The sequence below is a fragment of the Cryptomeria japonica genome, chromosome 2 (genome assembly GCF_030272615.1).
Source record: "Cryptomeria japonica chromosome 2, Sugi_1.0, whole genome shotgun sequence".
NCBI lineage: Eukaryota > Viridiplantae > Streptophyta > Pinopsida > Cupressales > Cupressaceae > Cryptomeria > Cryptomeria japonica.
The window spans coordinates 672,375,859-672,402,586 of record NC_081406.1 but is presented as its reverse complement, the minus strand read 5'-3'; the positions used below and the strand labels follow the sequence as shown (position 1 = coordinate 672,402,586).

Genomic DNA, 26,728 nt, shown 5'->3' with positions numbered 1-26,728 from the left:
TGTACTTTATTGTATTCAAATCTAATAGAAAGTACTTTCCCAATGTTTTATATGTTAGTTTTAACACTTTCAGATTGACATAACTTAGAATTTAGATTTAGTTTCTAATTAGTTTGTTTAACTGAAAGAAAATGACAACATAGAAATGAACAATGAGAGCAAGACGCAGTTACTCTGGGAAAACCTCCTAGGAGGAAAAACCCAGCCAGAAAAGATCCTTAGATCTGATTATGGATTATAGTTATGTAATCATTACAACACTTATCTCATGTATTTGTAGGTTCAGATGTTGCTATCACAAGAGGTATGAGGTGACTGCCTTCAACAATCACTTGCTGTCATATGAAGGATAGATGCTGCTGCTCCCTTGCCCTAGATTGTAGGCCTTCAAGGAATTCGCTGTGTATAACCTAGATGGCAGTCCTTCAAGCAGTTCGCTTTGTATACATAAATGGTAGTCCTTCCAGTAATTTGCTGTACATGTATGAATGGCAGACCTCCAATCAGTTCGCTGTGCATTCATTGAATTTTGCCAACACCTCAAGATGAATTTCGCACCTCCTAATGGTAGATGAAGGTTGCTGTAGTTGCAGATGACTGAAGTTTGCACTTAGGCAAGCATGAAGATTTTCGCATAAGATGAAGGAGCTAATTGACTTGAGTTGATAACAATGAATTCTAATCTTTATTTATATCTGGAGCAAAACCCCTTAGCTAGGTCGGCTTTCCAAATAATTAACTTTAATTATTTTCTTTAAGTACCTTTATTAATAGGGTCGGCCCTATTTGACAACACGTTGAGTGTTGAGTTGTGAGGTGAGGGTTTTAATGTAGCGTGAGGGATAGGGCCTTGTCTTACACATTGAGGTAAAAGGGGCCAGCCCCTTTTTGGGCGGATTCCAATGTTGCCCAAGGCAATTGGAATCCGCCCTTCCCTAATTAATATCAACATTATAGACTCATTTGATACATTTTGAAATTGTATTTTCTTTTCTGAAGTAACTATTTTTTAGAGTTTTTAAGTTTCACAGAATTGAATTTTTTTTGTCTATTGAGTTCATGTATGCATTTAACTAAGCAATAAACAATTATTTATGCCATCAAAATTCATGAATAGAAAAGTTCAAATCATACCTTAGTATTCCCTTAGAATTATTACTTCTTCCTATATGTCTTTATTCTCTCCCCTTTCACCTCCCCAAGAACCCGAACACTTAACTTGTAGTACTCTCATCCCCAATAAATCCTTTATGCCTGTGCATTCCACTCTTCCCCTCACATCCTAAGCTCCCTTTCATTTCCTATATTTTTCTAACAGCCTAAATTATGTCTTTCCCCACCTATGACTTCAGAATCCTCTAAAATGTTTATGCCATGCCTTTTGTTCCGTTTCCTAAAAATTCTCTAATTGAGTTGTCATCTCCCTTATAGGCTTTGGCTCAACATATTTGCACAACACATCATATCCGGCTATGCAGGTGAGGTGGTGTTTAGAGTGATTACAGCTACTTTCTTAAAACTAAACACCGCAATAGCTACATAGAACCTGCCCTTCTTTGTAACCATTCCGACCTTTGCAAAAGGCATCTTGTTTACTACTTAGCTAGAGGTTAGAAAGTGCTAATAGAGGTCTTGCAAGATTGAATATTTAATAGCAATAAGTAGCTCCTAACTTGTTGCAATTACTACTTATTTTCTAGTAAAAAATTCAAGGGATTCTTAGTGTTTGAACCACATGACTATGTTATCCATAAGCAAGAAAAATTATTGGAAGCAAAATTTAAAATTTATAACAATCGAAAGTCTCCATATTTGTACAAGTCCCTTTAATCTTTCTTTTCAAAGAATTTATAATAACCTATACAAGAATAGCAAAATACTAATGTCACTGAAAAGCATGTCCTCTATGTTAGGTAAGACAGAAAGGCACAAGACAGAAAAATCAAAATCTTTTTAAACTATAAAATTTATGTTAATCTCTGCAGTTTTTTCCCTAATGAATTTCATCTCAGAAGATGTTGGAGAGTCAAAACCATGTCCATGTCTCTTATCTCTCCATCTGGTTAAATCCAAACCTTTTCTGAAAATCTTTATTGGATTCTCACATGACGGTAGGGCATTTCTCATTGGCATCTTCCAGGAAGACAGCAATGGTGCCAAAGTCAATTGTAGATACATCAAATTTGTTGTTTAGTATGATTTGAATGTAGAAGAAAAGTGGTTCCATCTTGTGTCCGACCAGATAGTGTAATAAAGGAATGAAGATAATACCTTATACCAACAAACCAAAATGGCAAAGAAAATAATGTGAAGAACAGAGGTGCTCCCATTCGAATGGCCGAACCAGTCCAAAATGCTATAAATGCATTCCATGCCTGTCACCCATGGAAGAAAAAGAGGAACTATTTAAACATCACAATTTCAGCATTTTGGAAAATACCATTTCTTTAATGAGCAAATATTTCATATTTTTCTTTTTCATCTCTCTAATCACACCAGGTAGAATGGGATGATCATTACCTTAGGGCGATATGTAATTAGAAAAGTCAAAGTTTGTTCAAACATTAGAAAGTTTCCTTGAGATTGAAATAACGAACACTGTTGAACTTGAAACATTTAAATATGGTATCAAAGGTGGAAATTGGGCACTTAGGGAGACACCATCTGAAATGAAATGGTTCATACATACATATATTGTATGCACTATACAAATAAATAAACACCTAGGATTCAAAATACTACTACTCATTCTGGACAATGAAAAAGTTTAATAAGATTTCTAGAAACTAGCATATATGATGTGATGTTGGATGGTCACTTGGTAACCTAATCATTTACATCTATCTTAGCACTGTAAAGACCTTACCATTTTTTTTCCAGAATTTTCACCCTTTGCCCACTTTCACTGAATAGTTATTGTGTCAATTATTTTGCATGCATGTGAAATAAAATGTTTTCTGATTTCCAGATTAATATGAAGCTTGGTTTGTAAGAGTTCATGTAACATTCACCACAATACTTGGCATTCACAAATGAGAAAGGAAATAACTGCACTATTTGAAATAAGTGATATAAATGTACTTTTATTCAATGAATTGCAGACCTATGAGCAAATTACACATTAAAATGCATATGCAGTTCTGACCTCAACTCAGCAACGTTGTACACATGGAGTAGCTAAAAACAATGCATAATATCAGCATTCTAACTCTTTGGAATGAACAGCAACTAAACCATGGATGCACCTGAAGACTGAGGGCTTAAAATCTTCATGCCAAGGGCCCAATAAGGCTGTTGTCCCCTCTAAACCAGTTCCCAACAGCTCATGCCAACCCCTTGTGTCAAACACCTAGCCAAGAAGTGTTTTCTTTCCCTCCAAACGCCATGTCTACTTGCATAGAAAGAATCAAACAGCATTTACTCTTTAACGCCTTCTTATTTGCTGAGATAGACACCCACAACCTGCACCATGATTCACATGCCTGGCAATGGCAGCTAGCTGAAACCTTCTATTTGCCTCACCACAACCAATAAATGCCAACACCTATCCCTTTGGAAGAATGGAGGCTGGGTATGGAAGTCACAGTCACAATGTAATGTCCCCATTTTAGCAGACTTGGATTTGGTGAGATTAGCCTATTATCCTAACCCTTGTAGGCTAATGTGTTGGATAGAGGGTCTTTTGAGGATTGGTATCATCTCCAGTGTTCAGAGTGCTTCAGTTTGGTCTTTGTTTGGCATCATTCGGACATCATTTTCTCTACTTCCTATTTTTAGTAAATCTTGGGATGTTAGAGATGGACCCCTGCTATTTTTAGTAAAGGGGGTATGGTCATATGCAGTCTCCTCATGTTAGCTCCCAGTTCAGACGACGTTTGAAAATACAAAGTATTCATGGAGATATTAATGTTTAATTGGCTCAATTAAACATTAATTATTTGGAGATTATATTATTAAGTTATAAAATGACTTTATATCATAAAGCACTTAAATGAGGGTCTATTTATCATGATAAGGGGGCCAAGTTTATTAATAATTTATGAGCACATAACCCAAGGTTTAATTACATTATTGATGCCAATGAAATATTATAACATTTTAATGTTAATTAAGAGCTTTTTGAAGAAGTTCGAACTTCTTGAGGAAATATAAGTGTGCAAAAAGAATCGAACTTCATTATGTGATTGGAGTTTTTGATTGAAGTTTCTTTGGAGCATTGAAGTGTAGAATACCAAGGGTTTCTGCAGGATTCAAGGCTTGTTGGCATTGGAGAGCGTGGCTTTTTCATTGTAACAGCATATAGAGGGTGTGCAATATCATCTGATTATGCTTGTGAGAGTTGGCTTCATTCAGAAGTCAATATTGAGCTGATTGGAGGGTTTATTTCAGAGTTTGTTTGCAAATTGAAAGAGACTATAGTGTGCTACAGTGCCGTGAACAGTGCGCATGAACAGTGCGCTACAGTAGTTTGAATTCTATAGAAGGGGATTTAGAAAAGTGAACAGCTATATATATTTGACAAGGGCTTTGCGTATGAGGAGAATCAAACTAATATATCAAGGCAGCCATTGAAATTCCAGGTTTTCTATCTATGGTCATTGTATTAGAAAATCATTACTTCATTGCATCATTTTCTATTATGATTATATCATGAAATACTTGGAGGTTGCATATGTTTAATGGAGATATAAGTTGCATATTCCACATTCATGGTAACATTCAACATTGATCAGCCACTTAGCTTTCATGCCAATTGTTTGCTTAAATGCCTAATGGCTGTAGGTATACATTAGGATGCATGACAAGTGTTTGTCTTAATGTCAACTAGCTGTACTAGTTAATTTCAGTCATTACATGTGTCTGTAAAGGTCTAAAACAGCTAGTATATCATTTCTATAACAACTTTGCATTGTTAGAAGCTTTCCATAACTTCATTTGCAGCCTACAAACCCAAAGAAGACAAATAAAGAATTCACTACAGCGGCTTCAAACATTGTATGCCAAGTGTTTGACAATTTTCCTTGGGGTTCAAATAAGCGAAACAGGGTTAGATTAGCCAAGAGATATTACAGTGGTATCAGAGCGGTTTCCTGCCAACCTGTTGGGTAGATTGATTCAGCTAGTTAATCATGGTTACTTCAAGTACCCAGAATCAGTGGGACCAGAATATGAAGCAAGTGTATTCCTCACTGGAAAAGTTAAAACAAAACCAGAAGAAGCTGGATGAATTGATTTCACACCCTGCAAAACTTGATAGAATTGCTCGGTATATGACATCTATTTTTAAGGATAAAAATGTGAAACTTAAAGAGAATTTGGTGATTATTGGCACTCAAGAAGTTGTTAATAGTCATGATAACAAGTCTGATTTTCATGACAGCAGCCTTGCAATTGAGCATAATGATGATTTGAAAGTCATGGAAAGTTCATAAAGTGTTGTGGGAGTGACCTTGAGTATTGGCACTCGTGATACTAGTGTCAAGAATGAGGATTGCATGGGAATTTTGGCTCAAAAGAGTTCTAATCTACATGACAGCAGTGATGAAATTTTGCATCAGCATGAGAGAGCAGTGACTACACATGTGCAAGATGCTTCTATTAAGTTGCCGCATAAAGGTACTCGAGATTTTGGTACTAATGGGGTAATGTCTGATGTGGATTCATGTCATTTAGAGTCTGATTTTTCAGATCAGACCTTAGAAAACAAGTTTGAAGATTCATGCTTTGGCATAGGATCCCAGAATCATGAGTTGGATGGCCATGTAGTTACATTGGAAGTGGAAGTGTGTGAAGATATTGTCATAACAACAACTTCTACCTTGCCAGTTGAGCCATCCTACGAGGTACATAGCAGCAGTACCTTAGATATTGATGTGTGCACAATTGATTGCACGCATGATGTTGTTGATCACGAGGTGAGTGATGTTGATTCAGTTTCATACCATAGTGCAGATTTGGGTGGAAAGAATGAGTCACAGGGGTATCATCATCTGGCTGGGCAGTTGAAGGTTAATGATGATATGATTGCTACAGCTTTGGAGCATTTTGATGTTGCTCGACAAATGTTGGCGACCTTTGGTTGGAGTACTCCTGAGACATATGAGCACGGTGATAGTAGCCTTTCCCTAGCAGAGTTCCATGCACTCCGAGCAGCTATTGGGATAATGAAACAGAATTACTTGCAGTTACTTGCTGATAGGGATTATCTTCTCGAGTGGGATTGAGGAACTTACCGTGGCGTTGAGTTTAGCACAGTCTTCACCATCTGTGGATACAGTTGAGTTTCCTATAGCATCACTTGGTGATGAGTTTACACCCACGGGTTGTAGTGATGGGTATGTTGAGGATGTGGTTACATGTGTCACTGATGCAGGTACAGGTGACTTAGCTGGGATGAGTATTTGGGTTGAGAGTAGCAGAGAACCACTTGTTGCATCAGGTTCTCCTGAGGTTAGTCCTATGACAAATGATACAGGTCAGATTGTTGATAGCTCTTGTGTGGCAGTGGTGGACTCTCCAGAGAGTTGTGTGTTAGTACGCGACGTTACTCCATCCACTTCACATGGAACTCGCATAGTGTCATCTGGTTGGGAGTATGGCTCTCATGTAGATTTGTTTCCCTCTCCTGGAAGCAAATCTGTTACTTCATCCCATGCAGCTGATTTTGGATGCCAGCTTGTTGTTTCTCAGAGTCAGAGTGATCAGCTGCAGGTGTTAGAGGATAAGGTTGACTCAGCCTTATATTGTTTTTACTGCACAGATTCATTTATTGAGTACCTTCTTGAGAGTCCTGAGTTTCGAGCGGGTCTGTTTGGAGCCACCAAGGATACTCTCATCCGAGGTTCTCTCGCCATCAGGCATGGTGTGGGAGTAATTATTGATACTCTGACTACAATGCTTCCTAATAGAGATTTTGTGATTGGGTTTGCAGAGAGGGTTACTAGAGCCCCTACCCAATCAACTGTTCGGGGTCAGAGATTAGAGCCATCTCATGATTCCAATATTGTTAGAGATGAGCCCTTGATCGAGGTTGGAACGTTTTATCGCAACTACACAGTGAGGAGTGCTCATCACTTTTCTTTTGATCCACACGTGGAGGACTTGATGATGCATTGATGTGGATTGGCTTCAGGATTATACCATCCATTGTGGGATGGAGAGTTACCATTTTCAGTAGATGGAACTAGCAGTTGCAAGTACCTGACTCAGTTGATTGTTGGTGGCTACTTGCTCGAGCAGTGTTCAGTTTCCCATCATGTTGATGTGTATCCGGTGGAGATTGTTACTCCTATGACACAGAGGCTATCTTTGGATACATGGCTTCAAAGAGACTATGGTGACAATGGGCATGATGGTTTAGTTGGATATCACATCCATGAGGGTTTAGCAGAGGTTGTGGAGAGATGTTGCGTAGCAGATGTTTCCAGGTACTCCTATCTTCACAGTACAAATGGATGTGTGTATAGATTGCACTGGGATCCAGGTGATGACAGAGTTAGTGTTGCAGTTTGGATAGGTCTCATGGGTTGGCTTCACCACATCTCGCATGGTGAAGTGGCGATCAGTGTTGAGCAACGAAAGTCTGAGGGAGGTTTACATGGCAGATTTCTACCCTGGATTTGGAATCCAGGTATACTATGTGGGACACTAGCGAGTATGTTGAGGGATCCTTTGTGTGCATCCGCGTTCCAGTTAATGTTCCCTAGTAGGTTTCATTGCATGTACATGGTGTGCATCGTTGGTAGTCTCATTTCAGGTTCTCATTTACATGATTTGTCTCAGATGCATAGTTCAGTTGCGCATGTGTTAGATGATATGTTTGGCAACTTATCTTGCGCAGTTTTGGGAAGCAAACATTGTCAGTTTTCAGAGTTGCTTCCACTTGATGTTCATGTTCTTGTGACACCTGCTGTTGAGGTTGATTTAGTTTGGCAGGTCTTGTTAGTTGTGCCCTTGGTGTGGGCATTACAGGAGTTGGTTGGTAATACCAAGGACATTACACAGGTCTTCATTTGGGATCCAGGTGGAGGAGTTTCTTTGCAGTCGATATTGCTTGGGGACAAGCAATTTCAGGAGGGGCGGACTGTAATGTCCCCATTTTAGTAGACTTGGATTTTGTGAGATTAGCCTATTATCCATACACTGCTGGAGTGTTCTACCACTGACTCGAACCTAGGACCTTCCATACGCTGCTGGAGTGTTCTACCACTGAGCTACTGGCCCCTCTTCGACCAATCCATCGTCGGTCCGGGTGTGGCTTATTTCCAACATTGTTGTCGGGAATAATCATTATGTTATGTTGTTATATTATGTTTATGTTGTCGTCGGTAATAATGAGTTACGACGGTCAGTTAGTTAGCCGACGGGTAGGTAGTTGGAGTCGCGACGGTTGTGTCGCACCCCTTCGGCTGTCATATATTGTACCACCTCCGGGTGTTGGGGGACATGTAATGTTAGTCGTGTCACATGTAATGTTGACGACGGATATAATATGAACATCCTTTGACATTAATGGAAAGCTTATTCTGGTACTTCTTTTACATTTGCATTGTACATTGCTGTTCGATTTCTGTATTCTTCCTGTTTACCCGGTGAGGTAAACATTTGGCGCCGCTGCTGGGGAACGAACCCGGGTCACCCGCGTGACAGGCGGGAATACTCACCACTATACTACAACGACAGGAGACATCAGCGGCATCGGAGGAAGTAACCGCACGGTAGGTACAAGGCAGAACACCGTACCTTTGGTCACCACCACAGGAGGCATCAGCGGCATTGGAGGGAGCAGCACCGGAGGGCAGACACAGCCACAACCACCTCCAAGTAGACGATTTCCATCAATGGCGACCAAACAGAAGTTACCCAAATTCAACGGGGATAGCAAAGATGATCCGCACGGCATTGCCGTACATGCGAAACCATCTGGACAGCCAACGGGGTGACTGACCAGGGTGAATGGATGAAGCAGTTCCCCGCCACACTGAGAGGAGTGGCTATTGACTGGTATGCAGACTTGGATAAAACCAGTGTAACTACGTGGGATGAATTGAAGAAAGCATTCGAGAAGGAATTCCGGCTTCTCCGGGATGATAACGAGATAGTTTCCGAAATCTACGGAACAAAGCAAGGAAAGAAGGAGACCGTACGGGCGTACGGGCGCCGACTAAAAGAGTTAGTCGGGAAAATGGAAAGCCAACCGGCCGATGGCTTGAAGAAGAGGTGGTTTGTCGAGGGTTTGAACCCTAAGCTACGACGGAAGATGAAAATTGTGCCTCCAACATCCTACGACGACGCATACAACCGGGCCATGGACTTGGAAAGTGAAAATAAGACGGCCAAAAAGAAGAAGAATAGATCTTCATCATCATCTGAAGATGATGACACATCGGAAGAAGAGAGTAGTAGTGACGAGAAGCCGAGGAAGAAAGTCACAGCCCTTCAAAAAGATATGGAAAGGATGTTAAAAGAATTTAAGACAATGAAGGGGACTACAAGTAAGGACGATGAACTATGGTGCACGGAGTGTAAGGAGAGCGGCCACACGAAAGGTGCCTGTCCCAAGAAGGCATTCTGCGACATCTGCCAGATTATGGGGCATTCTACGAAGGAATGTCCATACAATCTGAAGGCACGTAACCAGCAAGTGCTCTTTGCGCAGGAGCAGCCATCCACATCGGAGGCAAACAATAATGCATCATCTGGAGGATACCGGGACAACAGACGCGGCGGCGGAAGGAATAGCAACAATACCAATAACGGAAGCCGTATCCAGTATGACGCCAAGGGCCGGCCAATTATCCAATGTAGGGCCTGTAATCAGTGGGGGCACTTCGCCCGTGATTGCACGAAGGAAGCCACCCCTCAGCACCTCTGCCGTTGGTGTGGGCCAGGCGACCATGAGGACGCAAATTGCCCACAGGCAGGGGTTAATCTCCTCAACATTGAGAAGGCTGAGAAGACTGGTGAGAAACAAGTACTGGCGATCACCCGCGCCCAGATGAAAAAAACCACTTATCCCGACCCTCGTATGGAGAAGGAGAGATTACGGGAGGCAAAGGCCAATATTGAACGTGAGATGACGACCGAACGACGAGACAACGAGGTGGCGAGTACATCATCCCGTACGAAAGCGGAAAATAACATCATTGGGCAAATCTTGCAGATGGAGGTGCCGATAAAGGTAAAAGACCTTCTAGACTCTATGCCACAATTGAGGACTGCCATCCTCACCAATGTGCAAAGCACCGCAGCGTCGAGTGCCCCACAGGTACGGGTTCCTGCCACCGCATCGTCGAGTGCACCACAGGTAGGGGTTCCCGCCACCGCTTCGAAGAGTACACCACAGGTGGAGGTTTCCGTCAGCCCTTCGACTGACCCGATGTTACTAGCCTTGAGCAGTGGTAGACACCCAGCTGTGGTAGAAATGGGTATCCGTGGGACCATTCTGAAGGACACCATTGTGGACGGTGGATCTGGGGTGAATGTACTACCAGAAGAAACATGGAAGCGGCTGGGGAAGCCCACCCTATGGCCACCCACATTCAACCTGGTGGGAGCGGACCAACACGGCATTAAGCCACTCGGCCTGTTGATGGCCCAGCAAGTGACAATTGGTACGCAACCATTCTTGTTAGATTTCGTGGTCATTCCCTCGAAGAAGAAAGGCTATGACGCCATCCTGGGGAGAGTGTGGTTGATCAACGCAAGGGTAAACCACAACTGGAAGAAAAATACACTTTCCATGGAGAAGGGAGGGCGAAAATATACCATTGACCTACACACCCAAAATGTCGGCGAAGAGCTCGTCTCTTCCGACTCGGAGGACTCTAATAAAGGGGAAGGGGGTCCCGATGAAAGTAAGGGCAAGAACGCGATGGAGCCGAACAGTGAAGGGGTGCTAGAATTGGAGGGATGTTCTGAAGATGAGGTATGCTCGACTAACGGGCTCTTCCACTGGCAAATGGAGGATTACGAAATGTTCCAAAGCTACAGGCTCGAAGTAGAGGAACCAGAGCAACCAACAGAGGTGTACCTGCCGGAATACAAAGAATATTGGAAGGGAGACACCCCAAACCCTAGCGACATAGATAATTCGAAGAGTGTTGGCAATGATTGGAACCTTGTGTGGAAGACCGCAGTCTTCAAAATATTTATTATTCTTCTTCTTCTTCTTATGTACGGGAAGGAGACCATGGTCCCTATAGAATTTGTGGTTCCAGGTCTTCGGATGGCCATGGAAAATAAACTTGCCACCAATAGGTTCAAATTGAAACCCTACCATGAGAGGCGCATAGGGGACTTGAGAGGCCGGAAGGACACCCGGGAGTCCGGAGGGGGACTCGAGAGGATGGAAGTGGACCTGAGAGGCCGGGCAAGCGACTCGAGAGGCACGGGACAAAAGCAGTAGACTTTTGGGCGAGGAAAACCGAGAAGGATGAAGAGCGATCCCAGAGACAGGGGACTCGAGCCGAAGACTCTCTAGACAACTTGAAAAAAAAAAAAAAAAAAAAAAAAAAAATTTGGAAAAAATCGCACGGTCATACGATAGCGACCTTATGGTCAAAAAAAAAAAAAAAAAAAAAGAAAAGAAAAAAAAAAAAAAACGAAAGAAAAAAAGACCACTGTACGGTGGCCACGTAGTGGATACCACCGTGCGGTGGCACCACCGAAGGTGGAACCCACCGTGCGGTGGCACCACCGAAGGTGGAAGCCATCGTGTGGTGGAAGCCACCGACGGTGGAAGCCGCGTGAACCGAAGGGAAAGACAATCACCGCACATGCCAAAGGAGATAAAACGCACCGAAGGGAAAAACAGGACACGCAGCCAAAGAAAAAAGAACCCCGCACCACCTAAGGGAAAACAAAAGCAGTCGAAGGGAAAGAAGGTAGCCACCGTGCGGTGGAAGAAGCCGTGAAAATAAAGCCGCACGAAGGAAACAAAGAGCTACCGCACGAAGAGCTACCGCACGAGCTACCGCAGGGAGTGAAGCGGATGGATGGGGTCGAGGGTTCTTACAGATTGATCCGCCGCTTAGGGAGAGCGGGATTTCGCACAATTCCACACAGCCACGTAAGGGCAAAACGATCGCCACAGGTAGACCAAGCAGCCACACGATTGGAGGTGGTATGGCGGGACATTACAGTGCCTATAAAAAAAAAAAAAAAAAAAATCGACGACGGATTGAAAAATGATTCGATGACATCTGGAGCCTAGACATTGAAAATATTGGAGTGTAGAAGAAGGGTTTTGACATCATAAAATATCACAGAAATGATGCGCGCCATGGACTTTCGTGGGGTTCTGAAGGTTGTAAATTGGTGTTGGCGGCGGGGGCGCTGCCCCTCGACCCCGCCCTGTACTGCGACAGGGAGCGCACTTGGGGCGCTGCCCCAGGACCCCGCAGGGGCACTGCCCCAGACCCCGCGAGGGGCGCTGCCCCTCGACCCCACTGGGGGCGTTGCCCCCAGACCCCCAGTTTATTTTGAGCTACAGAAGACCACGGGAAGTGTTGTGCCTGCAGCTAAGCATTGGCAGGGAAGCCATAAGCCGTAGAGGGAGACGGATTTGGAGGTTGGGAACAAACAGAGTTTGACGGAAGGCATTGCAAGTCCGCGCAGTCGTACGACAACAGGGAGTTATTCAGTTCAGTTTTTAGCCTTTGGGGAGTGTGATGGAGGATTTGAGTTGGCTCCTAGCATTTGTGCCAACGGATTGTGGCCACCTCTAGGCATGACTGGTACGCTTTGAGGAACTCGGAGTATGTCTCGGCTGGACGTGAGGTTGCCTTGGTGGATGCACAGAGGGCTCGGGAGGAGCTGACCACCAGGTTGGAGGCAATAGTCGCGTGAGACTTAGTTCAGCGTACCCAGGAGTTGGATGCCGAGAGAGCAGCACGGGTGGCTATCGAGGACAAATTGGCTAGGGAGACAGAATCATTTGAGTAGCAGTTGGTGGAAGCTGAGACTGAAAAACGTGTTTTGCAGACAAGTTTGGGTTAGGCCCAGGAGAACTGTGATGGCAAAGGAAGCAATATTGGTGAAATCCGCACTTGAGCATCAGATGGTAGCAGAAAAGGTTTTCAGGCGAGGACGCAGCAAGTGTATAAGATCTGGGCCCGACTAGCGTCAGTAGTTCCTGCCGTTCATCTCTATTTTGTATTAAGTCGTCGGAGTCGACTTCTTTTCTTGGGGGGGATGATGTTGTCGGGAATAATCATTATGTTATGTTGTTATATTATGTTTATGTTGTCGTTGGTAATAATGAGTTACGACGGTCAGTTAGTTAGCCGACGGGTAGGTAGTTGGAGTCGCGACGGTTGTGTCGCACCCCTTCGGCTGTCATATATTGTACCACCTCCGGGTGTTGGGGGACATGTAATGTTAGTCGTGTCACATGTAATGTTGACGACGGATATAATATGAACATCCTTTGACATTAATGGAAAGCTTATTCTGGTACTTCTTTTACATTTGCATTGTACATTGCTGTTCGATTTCTGTATTCTTCCTGTTTACCCGGTGAGGTAAACAAACATCAACATCAAGAGATGTTGCTGGAGAAGTAGAGACTTCTTTATGATGATATAGAAGTGGAGTTGAAACAAAGATCTCTTTGTGATGAAGTATGAAAGTCTACAAGATGTACATGCTGCGACAACACCTATTCATCATCAAGCCAATCAAATCATGACAAGTTAAGGCTTCCAAGTCCATTGAACTTGACTCATCCCAAGAGGAACAACTATACATCTAGAAGGCACCAAGTTCGATGTGACAACTCATCTCTCATTGGTCCGAATTCAAAAGGGACATGTGTCCAAAATGTTGTAATGATCTCATTGGTCAAAGAGGAGTTAGTTGTAACTAACCCTAATTAGGGTTTCTCTTGAATTATCTCAGCCATTGATTTCAAATCAATCTGGGCCATTCATTTGCAACTGAGACCTCTATATAAGGATCAATATTCTCATTTGTAAAGGGAATAATTGTTAATAGATAGTCGATAGTTAGCAATTAGCAATAGAGTAGGAGGAGGACAAGAAATTGTTGCCAAAGCTATGATTGGAATAAAGATGCACTTTCATATGACTACTACTACTATTGCCAAACTACAGACGAGTTAAAGAGAACACTAAGCTAGGAAGCAAAAAGTGGGGGTCCCCATTTGCAATGGAGCGATGTGTGAAAACACCACAATAGGTACCAAAGACCCACATAAGGCAAAGGAATGAGAAAATGGGGAAGCAGGAGAAAGGTTTAATAACATGAAAAGGTTTGAAATCCCACCCCAAGTTAGAAAATGACCTATAGACACTCTCATACTTAACATTTGGGACATTACACCATGGATGTAAAATCCATAAGAAAAACCTCATTGATGAACTAGAAAAAAAAAAATTGCTCTTAAATTTACTCTTTAATTCATACTTTATTACAATCTTCATTCATATACAAAGGCATGGTTTATATTTAGGAACTGCACTATCTCAATGCCTCAGGTATTTGAAGATTCACTTATCAATTCCTTGTGGATCTAGAGACTTCTATATCTCACAAGATTTTATAACATCACAGAAACTAAATCTTCGCAGCACTTGAGGATTTCATAGTAATCAATGCTTCATTAGACTTGAGAACTTCAAAATTTGGAATGCTTCATTGACGTCAATGACTCATTCAATACCTCCTCAAGGACTTCAATAGATCAGGGTACATTTACTGGGGCCTTCTCAAAATACAAATATATCGTATGAAATATCAAAAAAATACAAATATGCCTCGAGGACTTCTTTGTGGCCACTTGCCCCACTGACTTCAAATCTCAAACAAATAATATCACCCCCAACAAGTTTAAAAACAAAAATTACTGCAAATCTCATCCATTTATTAAAATTCAATTTTAGATTTTCTAACTAATAACAATAAATCCCAGCCAATGATTTAATTTTAAAACAGCCAAAGTAAACAAGAACCAATAAAATTAATCAATTCAGATCACAACATTAAAGACAGTATATCTAAAGAAATTATGACAGGCAATATTAAAAATTCTTATTAAAAATGACAGTAATGTCTTATAGCCAGGTTTACAGCAGTCAATGCTAACAGTAAAAATAAACAAAAAGTAGTCAAACAAATGTTTTTGATTATGTTAATATGTATTATGTACCCTACTTCAGTCAGGAATCAACAGGATCAAAGAAGACTTAATCATGATCAAACAACAGTTAATGACAATTAAACAATCATCAAAATTGGTCAACATCATGCACTACAAAACACGTAGCGAGTTGCAATTATTATGCTGACTACTGATGTGCACTTTGCATTGCAATGAAAGTGAAATAGAAACAATAAAAAGGGACAACTTACCACAGCAAATGTTCCAGTTCCAGCTGTTTCAGCCGTTACACCTCCAGGAGGGATGCTTATCTTGAGTTGAGATGATGTTCTTGTTAAGAGCTGCTCAGAAAATCTCATTACTGTTGGAAAATGTGTATAAATTTAAAATGCTTAAAATTCAGAAGCATTCTCGTGATCCTAAGCATCCTAATTAATAACTCACCACTTTTGTCCCCGCAGGCTGAGATATCTTTCTGTTACGCAATTCTCTCATATTACTGTTCTTAGAAGCAGCCTTATTAAGGAAACCGTCTTCGGACATTAGGGCTTCAATAACTTCATCTGCAGACTACATAACGTAGCTAACTGTAATGTTTATATACAAGATTTTAAAAAGCTGTTCTTATCAATTCATACAGATGCCTATTTCAACATCCTTCTATGGTAGGACTTGAGTGACTATTCTCCTCGCTACTCATGATCAAATGGCATTGAGTAAGACAAATAGAGTAAATAAAAAATATGAAAATGCTTAAGTATCCAATAGCAAAATTAAAACCAATTTATTTGCTGTGTTAATATGAATAGCAACTTCCAAGGATGGAGACAAACTACTCTACCAATCCCCCCTATCCAAGGTTATGCAAAATAACTTTTTGTGTCTAACTCTAAATGATGCTCTTGAACAATTTTTGGAACCCATATAGTAACGAGAAAATATTGAGGCCTCTCTTAGGCCCATGATGATTAGTTTACATGTTCTTTTATCATGTCAAATACTTCTATTCCTTCTCTCCTTCGAAATTTAGACTTAAATTATACGTCTATATCATAGATGCCTTACAAACTCCCTTTATGTAAATTTGTAGTAGCTTCTATTGCCATTGATATAATGTTTTAGAGAGATTGCAACAAATTATATTAATAGATAATAAATGAATCATACCTGAAAGCGATCTTCTGGTGCAGGCTCAAGGAGTCGCTCGACAATGTTTGCAAAATGTGAGCTCATTGGAACCAATCCCTTGAAATCTATCTTCAAACGTTTCTGCAAAACAGATATTGTGAAAATATTATTTCAAAATTACCCATCAAGTATGGGTACAAAAATATTCTTCTTCTCAAAAAAAGCTTTCCACTGAGATTTACATTTCAATATGATGAAACATACATGCTTGCATAAAAGTAATTATTTTTATGCAATGTTATTACAAACCTCTCAAATGAAACAATATCATTTGAAATGATTATTATTATTTGCAATTTAATTCTCTTACCCCATCACCAATTAATGTTAGGAGTGCTAATGGCTACCTTGCAACGAGGATCAACTAATTCTTGTAGAATTTACCAATTAATTGTGCATCACAAGCTTCCTACTTTTACTTGTGGGACGAAAATTCCTTATTAATATTTAATTGTTTCATATTTTTCATACAATTCTACTAACTACTAGAAGAGTGCAAATGAATGGCATGATGGATTTATGATTTCATTGTTCAAAATAATATATTAAGAATTTTTGAAGAGGGATCTAGAGCCCATCAACTTGTTCATCAAAAGAACAACACGTACACATTATTAGGGAAACAAAGCTCCCAACCAACCTAGGACATAAAAATGGCCATAATATCATGATTGATAGTGGTGCTCATGATGTAGATCCTAAGATAACTTTAAGTCCTAACCTTGGACAAAAATATATCTTGGACCAATTCACCATTTCAATTGAGTCTGGTACCATCAGAGGAGTCTCACCTTAACCTGACTACTCATCAAGGATTATGATCTTTTTGCATTTGAGGGTACAGATGTAAATGTGCTACATCTTCTGCAGAAGGGAATTCACCATCCACTCTTGAGCATCAACCCTATTTTTCAATAGGAATCATCCTGTTCGTCTCCCCTGCTGTACACTAAACTCAGCTCCTCATACTCCCCTTCATCATGCAGTTGCACTTTAGTTTGAGCAGCCAAGCTAAATGCATCTATACTTGTGACAACAACTCCAGCTTCAACTGTTTTTCTCTCCATAAAAATCTCACTGCTGTGAATGACTTTCTACCAGAATTATGTCGCTATTACAAATGACTTTCCACAACATTGTGTGACTACTATGAATGATTTTCCGCAGCTATGTGCAACTAGTTCAACTGACGTTTGTTGGCGGCATTATTGTACACGGGAATAACATTAGATAATTATGTGTAATTGTTTTGGTTAGTTGGCAACCGAAGGGTGGAAGTTGCGGTGCGACGGTTGGCGCTCGCACCCCCTCGGTACCCTTTTATACTTCGGAATGTAACTTGTAACACACACTTATGATGAATATAACATCTGATATACTTTGTCTGCTATTTACGACATTATTTTGCGTTATGTTCTTTATGTCTTAAGTTATTCACCTGAGAGGGCAAACATTTGGCGCCGCTGCCTAGACGAACTCGGGAACGGAAGACACGGATGGCGCACAGACACAATGGGCCTACCCGTTGGTGAAGTAAACTCGGAGGTCGACGACGTGCGGACAGAACTTTACACAGGAGAAGACACGGCAACGCGAGAATTTTCAATTTTGGTCCAGGTAGCCATCCAGACATACGTTCGATGAGAAGCGGCGGAGGCAGAAATCCCACCAAGTGTCGTGTGGACAGCGCTGGAGGTTAGCCCGGCAGTAAACTGGTTGATGAACCACCTCCCCCGGTTGCTTGCACAGGCATCGCTGGCACAACAGGCCCGCTTGGAGGAGATTGCCCAGGAAGAGCGACGACAACAAATCCTGCAATGCTACGAAGAGAACAGCCGATGGGAAACGGAAAGAGATGGCACCAGGCCAAGAGGGAATTGAACTGTGAACTTCTTATTTTCAAATAAAAGTGTCATTGACACGAGTTGTACTTGAGCAGATGAATTAATAAAGACATGTTTTGATTTAAGAATTGAGAGTTATGGAAATGTGCGACAATTAATGCCAAACCTGTTGAATAAAGATAGAAATAGAAAACCGGAAACGAACGAGTGGGAGGCCGCACAGAGGGCTTTGATTCTGGAGCAGCAAGTAGAACGTAGACAGAGGCTGAGGCAACTTGCCGAAGGACGACCTGCCGAAGGGGGGCCCGAGGGGAACCAAGGAGGTGCCACGGAAGGTGCAGAGGCCGACGGAAATTTCTACGCGTCGCCAGATCATCGTAGGGCGCGGAGCCACGAAGAATTTCTAGAAGAAACAAGGTTATGGCGAAATCTAGTAGAAGAGACTCGGGATTAGTTTAGGAACTTATCCCTTACGCCACGGAGTGAAGATCACCAACGGGAAGCAGGAGTAGGAGCGTGTTAGAGCGAAGGAGAGGGCAACAGTATGGGTGTAGGTGCCACATGCGATAAGAAAAACATCGTACCTCCAGGACACACCACCAACGCTACCGGAGGTAGCAGCGCAGGGCCACAGACACAGACACAACCGCCTCCAGGAAGACGACCAGGGATGGCGAGCAAACAAAAATTACCAAAGTTCACAGGGGACGGCAAGGAAGACCCCTTACGACACTGCCATACATGTGAAACCATTTGGTTTGCCAACGGAGTAACAGACTAGGATGACTGGGTACAGCAGTTTCCAGCCACGTTATGTGGAGTCGCCATAGATTGGTACTCCGATGTAGATAAGCAAAAAGTGGCCACATGGGCTACCCTACAAAAAGAATTCACGGAGGAGTTTCGGTTGCTCCGTGATGACAACGAAATTGTAACAGAGATATACAGTACTAAGCAAGGTACTAAGGAGACAGTACGGGCATACAGTCGGAGGCTGAAAGAACTCTTGGGTAAAATGGAGAGCCAGCCGACTGAGGGCTTAAAAACACGATGGTTTGTGGAAGGATTGAAATCCTCCCTACGGAAAAAAATGAAGATTGTACCCCCGATGTCATATTACGACGCCTATAACAGGGCAATGGATCTAGAAAGCGAATACAAAACATCAAGGAAGAAGAAAAGTAATAAATATTCATCTGACGATGATGACGATTCTGACGGAGAGAGCAGTAGCAGTGGCGAATCGAGTAAAAAGGTACACGCGCTGCAGAAGGACATCGAACGAATGCTGAGAGAATTCAAGGCCATGAAAGGGAGTACAAGTAAGACAGAAGAAAATGAAGTGTGGTGTACAGACTATAGGAGTGACGGACACACAAAGGGTACTTGCCCGAAGAAAGCATTCTATGAGATTTGCCAAATGATGGGACACTCCACCAAGGAGTGCCCATACAATATGAAAACTCGAAGCACGAACCAAGTGTTGTTCACGGAGCAGGCCACAACATCCGCACCAACGGGTACAGGCCAGCAGACTAACACAACGACATCATCTGGAGGATACCGAGATAATAGACGTGGCGGCGACAGAAGAAATAATAACAATAGCAACAACAAAAACCGGATCCAGTACGATGCCATGGGCCGGCCGATGATTCAATGTAGGGCCTGCAATCAGTGGGGACACTTCGCCCGCGATTGCACGAAGGAAGCCAACCCTCAGCACCTCTGTCGATGGTGCGGGCCAGGCGACCACGAGGACGCAAATTGCCCGAAGCTTGGTGTACACCTTCTAAACATAGAACCTACGAAGGCAGAAGTATTGGCAATCACAAGGGCACAGGCTAAAAAGATTGCCTACCCAAATCCCCACACAGAGACCGAGAGAGTGCGGGAGGCCAGAGACGAGATCACAAAGGAAATGGCCGCACAAGGACAGAATAGTCACCAAACAGCAAGTCCACCACGGACGAAGGGAGAAGAGGAAATCTTACGGCAAATATTGCAGGTAGAGGTACCCGTGAGAATTCAAGACCTCCTGGAGACTATGCCGTAGCTAAAAACGGCTATTTTAAACTTTGTACCCCCACAAGTAAAAATGAGGGAGGTCGTGAGCCCCACAACCAACCCCGTGTTTAGGGAGGTCGTGAGCCCCGCAGTTGACCCCATGTTGTTAGTAGTCAATAGTGGACGCCACCCGGCGGTGGTAGAAATGGGTATACTAGGGACCACCTTAACAAACACTATTGTGGACGGAGGGTTAGGAGTAAATGTACTCCCAGAAGCGACATGGAAAAAATTGGGAAAGCCTACGTTGTGGCCCCCTACGTTCAACCTGCTAGGGGCAGACCAACATGGGATTAAACCCCTTGGTACCCTCATGGGCCAGCAGGTGATGGTCGGCACGCAGTCATTCGTGCTGGATTTTGTGGTAATCCCCCTGAAGCAGAAAGGATATGACGCCATCCTAGGGCAGGGGTGGCTCATTGCAGCAAAAGCAGAATACCCTTTCTTTGGAAAACGTCGGGAGGAAGTACGTAATCGATCTTCGTACGCAGATGGTGAGCGAGGAGTTAGCCTCTTCCTCCGACTCGGAATCGGAGGGACACCAGTTAGCGGAGGGTGGAAATAGATGCCGCATGGAGCCCAGTGATGAAGGGGTGTTAGAACTGGAGGCATGCTCAGGGGACGATGGGGACTCCTTGAATGGCCTCTTCCATTGGCAAATGGGAGATTATGAACTATTTACACCCTCGTGCAACGTATTGAGCATCGAAGAAGAACCAGATATATTTCCCCCAGAATATGGCGAGTACAAGGATGGGGAGGCAGTAGTGAATGAGACGCCGGCACACTAATTCCCGAAGGGGGAGCCTATTAAGTATCAGGAAGCCAAGTTAAAAGAAATGAATCTCGGGGAGACAAGTGACCCCAAGATCATCCTTGTCAGAGATGACTGGAATCCAGTGTTGAAGGCCGCAGCCTTCAAAATTTTCCTTGAATACAAGGATGTCTTTGCATGGACATACAAGGACTTGAAGGGCGTGCCCCCAGAGCTATGTGTGCACCGAATAACATTGGTACCGGGAGCCCAGCCAGTGAGGAAGCGGCCGTACCGAATGAACAAAAATTATGCTGTACGAGTGAACGACGAAATTGAGTGGATGTTGGAAGCGGGCATAATCTTCAGAGTGCAGACAAGCGAATGGGTGTCCCCCATTGTGATTTCCCTCAAGAAAGAGGCCAATCAGATCCGGATCTGTGTAGACTTCCGGTGCCTAAACGCCGTCACTGTTAAAGACCCGTTTCCCATACCCTTCACAGACAGCATCTTGGAGGAAGTAGCTAGACATGAAATCTATTCCTTCATGGATGGGTTCTCTGGTTACAACCAGATATCCATCGCGGAGGAAGATAAGCTGAAAACAACCTTCGTGGTGGAGGACGGTGTGTACGCATACAACTGAATGCCCTTCGGACTATGCAATGCACCTGCCACCTTTCAGCGCATTATCTTGCACATCTTCGACAAGATGTCGGTGGGGAACTTCAAAGCATTCCTGGATGATTGGTCTATTTACAGCGAACAGGACATCCACTTAAAAACTCTCGGAGAATGCCTGGAGAGGTGTCGGAGGGCACGGTTGGCCCTCAACCCGAAGAAATGTAAATTCATGGTACCACAGGGAAGATTGCTGGGACACATTGTGTGTAAAGAAGGATTGAAAACGGACCCGGACAAGATTCGGGTAATACTAGAAATGGAACCTCCTACAGACGTCACGGGGGTAAAGTCCTTCCTTGGTCATGTGGGGTACTACAGGAGGTTCATCAAGAACTTCGCTGAGGTGTCCCACTCGTTGGATAAGTTGACAAGGAAAGGGGAACCATACATTTGGGCAGAGCCGCAGAGCAAGGCCTTCGAAGAGCTGAAGATAAGGTTGATGGGGGCGCCCATACTAGCATACTCGAATTGGGATAAGGAATTCCACGTTCACGTGGATGCCTCAAACTATGCCATTGGGGCTACATTAGCCCAAGTAGGAGGACACGGGCTGGACCACCCCGTTTATTTTGCCAGCAAGTTGCTCTCGAAGGCGGAAAAAAACTATAGTACCACAGAATGTGAAGCACTCGGGATGGGTCTATGCCGTACAGAAATTCCGTCATTACCTCCTGGCCACACCATTCACATTTTACGTAGACCACCAGGCACTCATGTATTTAGTAAACAAGCCCATTATCCAGGGGAGGATAAGTCGTTGGCTATTGCTACTACAGGAGTTCACATTTTTAATTGTGGTAAGACCAGGGCGAAGCCATGTCATCGCCGACCAGCTGTCCCGAATTAAGTCGGGGGAACCTCCAGAGGGAGTAAATGACGATTTTCCAAATGCACACTTGTTCCAAATAGTCGTACTCCCGTCATGGTACAGAAAGATTGGAGAGTACCTATCGACGTCCCGATTCCCAGAGGGTATGCCTCCAGGGGAACGAAGAAAGCTCGCATTAAGGAGCAGGACTTTTTCGCTCATTAACGGGTTACTCTACAAAATGGGGCCGGACCAGATATTAAGGCATTGTGTCATGGAGGAATAAGTCTCGAGTGTACTAAGGGAGGCACAAGAAGGGCCCGCAGGTGGACACATGGGTCCAGACACCACAGCCCGAAAGGTACTTCTCGCAGGACTATTGTGACCAACGGTACATCACGACACCAGGGAGTGGGTCGGGAGGTGCGACACTTGCCAACGGGCGGGCAAACCTCTGAAGCGAGACTTCATGCCCCTCAACCCGTCGCATGCACAAGAACTCTTTGAGCGATGGGGGCTCGACTTTGTGGGTCCTCTTAAGGCCAGCCGCACACGACGGTGCCGGTATATTATAGTTGCGACAGAATACTTGACCAAGTGGGTGGAGGCAAGGGCTCTCCAGGATAATTCGGCAGTAAGCACAGTGAAATTTATTTATGAACAAATCATTACGCGATATGGTATACCTATTCAGTTGACCAGTGATCGGGGAGGCCACTTCGTGAACCATGTCATACGGCGATTGACATCAGACTTCAAGATTTTTCACTCATTCTCAAGTCCATACTACCCACGTGCCAATGGCCAGGCGGAGGCCACAAATAAAATAATAATGTCGGTGATATATAAGTCTTGTGGAGTGGAGAGGGATGACTGGGAGGAGCGCCTACCATCAGTACTTTGGGCATACCGAACAACTTACAAGGTAACTAATGGACAGACTCCCTTCCAGCTAATGTATGGACAAGAAGCCGTGGTGCCAGTTGAATTCATGGTGCCGAGTCTACGGATTGCCATCGATAATCGCCTTGGCGACATGGAAAGCCTGAGGGAGAGGCTGTACGCTTTGAATAAATTGGACGAACGAAGGATGATGGCTCAGTGGGCGACAGAAACAGCCCAGCAAAGATGGAAGATGTGGCACGACCAGCATCTCCGGCGAATGAATTTTACTCCCGGACAGCTGGTGTTAAAATTCAACGGGAAGAACGAAATTAAACTTGGGAAATTCAAAGTCTGATGGTTAGGGCCCTTCCGGATACGTGAGGTCAATACGAACGGGGCGATAAAATTGTGGACGCTGGACGGGAAAGAGATACTAGACGCAGTCAACGGGTCGAAATTAAAAATCTATCACGAACGGAGGGAACCGGAACCCCCCAGTCAGTCAGCCCGCTAAAATTTGAAAAAAAAAAAAAAAAAAAAAGAAGAAAAAAGGAAAGTGGCCACCGTGCGGTGAAACCACCAACGGTGACACCACCGTGCGGTGGAATCACCGACGGTGACACCACCGTGCGGTGGAACCACCGACGGTGACACCACCGTGCGGTGGAACCACCGACGGAGGCACCACCGTGCGGTGGGAGCCACCGAAGGCAATCACCAAGCAGCTCGCGAGAGAATAAAACGCCGCCAAACATCAAAGACGCCGCACAACACCACCGCGACGAAGGACAAAACAACCCCGCACACCGCCATCACCGCACAGCAAGGAGTGAAGGGAAGAAAACGCCGAACACCACGCCACCACGCGATGCGAAGGGTAAAGCACAGGATACTAGCAAGTACCGCCTTTGATGTTTCTTGAAGCCTTGTTGTGGCTGAGTTCGAACCATTGCCCATACACAACACAACCATTGTCGTTTGCCGTTAAACCACGGTGCACGGGCCGACCACAAAGCACCGCACGGCCAGACCAAGCTCGCACAACCCCACGCAACCACGCCGAAAGACACCACGCAGGCCACGCACAGGGGAGAAAAAGAGGAAGCAGCCGCACGGCGGCAGCCAAAAAAAAAGAGGGCCGTTACGAAGGGTAGATTTTTCTAAACAAATCAGTTACAGGGAGATCGATGGATTCAGCAGGGAAAAGGAGTTGGAAGAAACAGCTGCACGCTTCTTCCAGTAGCAGCCAGAGGGATAGGGGTAGCAATATCAGGATTTTAGCTTCAGGAGTACGTGTTGCAGGTGGCACCATGGATGCCAGCACTCGACAAAAACAGAAACAGAAAGCACCACAGGCTGCCGCAAGTGCGAAAAACACAGTGACACCACAGAATGTTACTTTTGAAGGCCTGAATGGATTGGAATGCCGAAAATGGTGACAGGACACCCCCGATAATGATCTAGTAAAGCAAAACCTCCGGAAGGCACAAGTAGAGTGGGCTATTTGGATGCCCGTGTTCCCCATCCGGAAGTACGAGGGTGCCCTACGCTTCATGGTGGACACCTTCGACAGGCATACATGCACCAACACGTTTGAATACCTCCGGAGGGATGTCACTATATCCTTCAAAGCAGGGGATTTCACGAGGGTATTCGGCATTCCGAGCAGCCAGGGCAAGAAAATAGACTTGAAGGCCAAAAAGATGACACAAGAGGAGAAGGAGCGGTGGATTAAATTAGTCTCCCGGAATTTGACCACAGCAAAGTTGGACAGCGTGGCTAGAGCCACGAAGAGTCGCGGAATCCGTAAGACTTTTGTTGCGGAGGGCCACTGGAGATGCATTATGGATGTTATCAAGAGCAGATTGACGGGGTCGGGTAGGGTGTCGGACATTGCCCTCCCTCAGATTATGCTGATGAATGGGCTGATGAATGGCATCGTATATGACTGGGCAGCGTTACTGGCAGAGCGTATGTATGAGTTTTTGACGCTCCAGCATCGCACATTCTATATGCCTCACTACGCTATAGGGTTGTTCCTGGAGGCCACACGGGAAGTAGTGCCGGAGGACGAGTTGGAGGTACAGCCGCAGGGACCGTTGACAGCAGGAGAGCCTCCAATAATGTATTGGAGGCACTTGGACATTGGGCACTCTTCTGTGAAGCGGAAACGGGCGGTGGATAGGGCCTCGGCCTCAGGGGAGCCTGACAGCGGGAGGGATTCCAGCAGCACAGAGGATTCAGAGGCAGAAGATGAGGAGGACAATAGCAGTCAGGCAACGGAGGAGCCTGCACGAGTCCGGTTTGCCCCACCTCTGTTACCGATGGGCACGATTGTGCCAGCATCTGGAGTAGGCGGCACTTGTATTCCGGCCTTCGGGCAGAGCCATACACCTGTTACACTTGGTCCCCTCCAGCACGAGCACCAGGGAGCACCGTCGGGCCCAACCACAGCGGCACTTACCGAGGACATGGCAGAGTCAGGGACGAAGGAGTCACCGCATCGGGTAGTGGTCATTGAGGAGCAGGGGCCGACGGAGGTGGAGGATACCGAGCCTCACGTGCGGTTGGACGTTGTGGGTAGTGACGCTGTGGTGACTGTTTCTGCTTCATTGTTGGAGGAGCCGATGACAGCGACCCATCCCCCGGTCACGAAGATGCGTGCTGACCTCGAGGCTATGCAGAGCTGGCTCACACAACGGTTTCAGATGACACTGGCAAAGCCGGAGGGAACTGTTGTATTCTCACCGTGTCGAGAGACTAGAGCGGAGGTAGTCGACTTGGATGACTCGTCAGGGGAGGCACATGGACTCACAGTTGGGAACAAGGCAGGGGAGGTCGCCTCTGCTGGGCAGGCAACAGGAGATGGTGCACCTTCGGTGGCGCAGGCAGTACCTTCACAGCAGGATACAGTAGTGACTGTTCCACCAGGGATTTCCCAGTCTTCGGCACAGACGGGGGAGGATGTTGAGACCTATCTCGCTGACATGGTTGATATGGTAACGAGGGGTAGGCGGGTGGTGGCCGCTGCCCAGACGCAAGCATTGCAGCAGGTGGTGGTGGAGCTAGAGCAGGTCCTACAGTTTATGCGGGTGGGCTGCCCGACAGCCTTTGCTACCTGCTTTGAGTCCCAGGGGTGGCCGACTGCGGAGACAGAGGAGATGCTCCAGGCTTGGAGGTTGCGTTAGCCCGTTGTGGAGAGTCGAGTGACGGCAGTTGTCCGCGAGATCGAGCAGGTCTACCCGGATGCCTATTATACATTGAGGCGTACACAGCAGGAGTCTGCAGTCAGGGAGGCTGCCCGAGTAGCGTTGGAGAGAGAGGTGGCCAGTCAACAGGCCTCATGGGCAGCCGAGAGGGCGCAGTTGTTGACACAG

General features: G+C 44.7%; 1 protein-coding gene across 4 annotated transcripts in view; it reads right to left on the bottom strand.

Annotated features, from left to right (window-relative positions):
* Nucleotides 1-26,728, bottom strand: part of LOC131034044 (uncharacterized) — a 279,391-nt gene that overhangs the window by 11,849 nt on the left and 240,814 nt on the right. For all 4 annotated transcript variants that reach the window (XM_059216829.1, XM_059216828.1, XM_059216831.1 and 1 more), the window contains 4 exons: nt 16,289-16,390; nt 15,566-15,691; nt 15,373-15,462; nt 2,272-2,375 (listed from right to left, as the gene is read on the bottom strand). In XM_059216829.1, the coding sequence (XP_059072812.1) occupies nt 2,272-2,375; nt 15,373-15,462; nt 15,566-15,691; nt 16,289-16,390 (422 nt within the window). The remainder of the gene's footprint in view (nt 1-2,271; nt 2,376-15,372; nt 15,463-15,565; nt 15,692-16,288; nt 16,391-26,728) is intronic.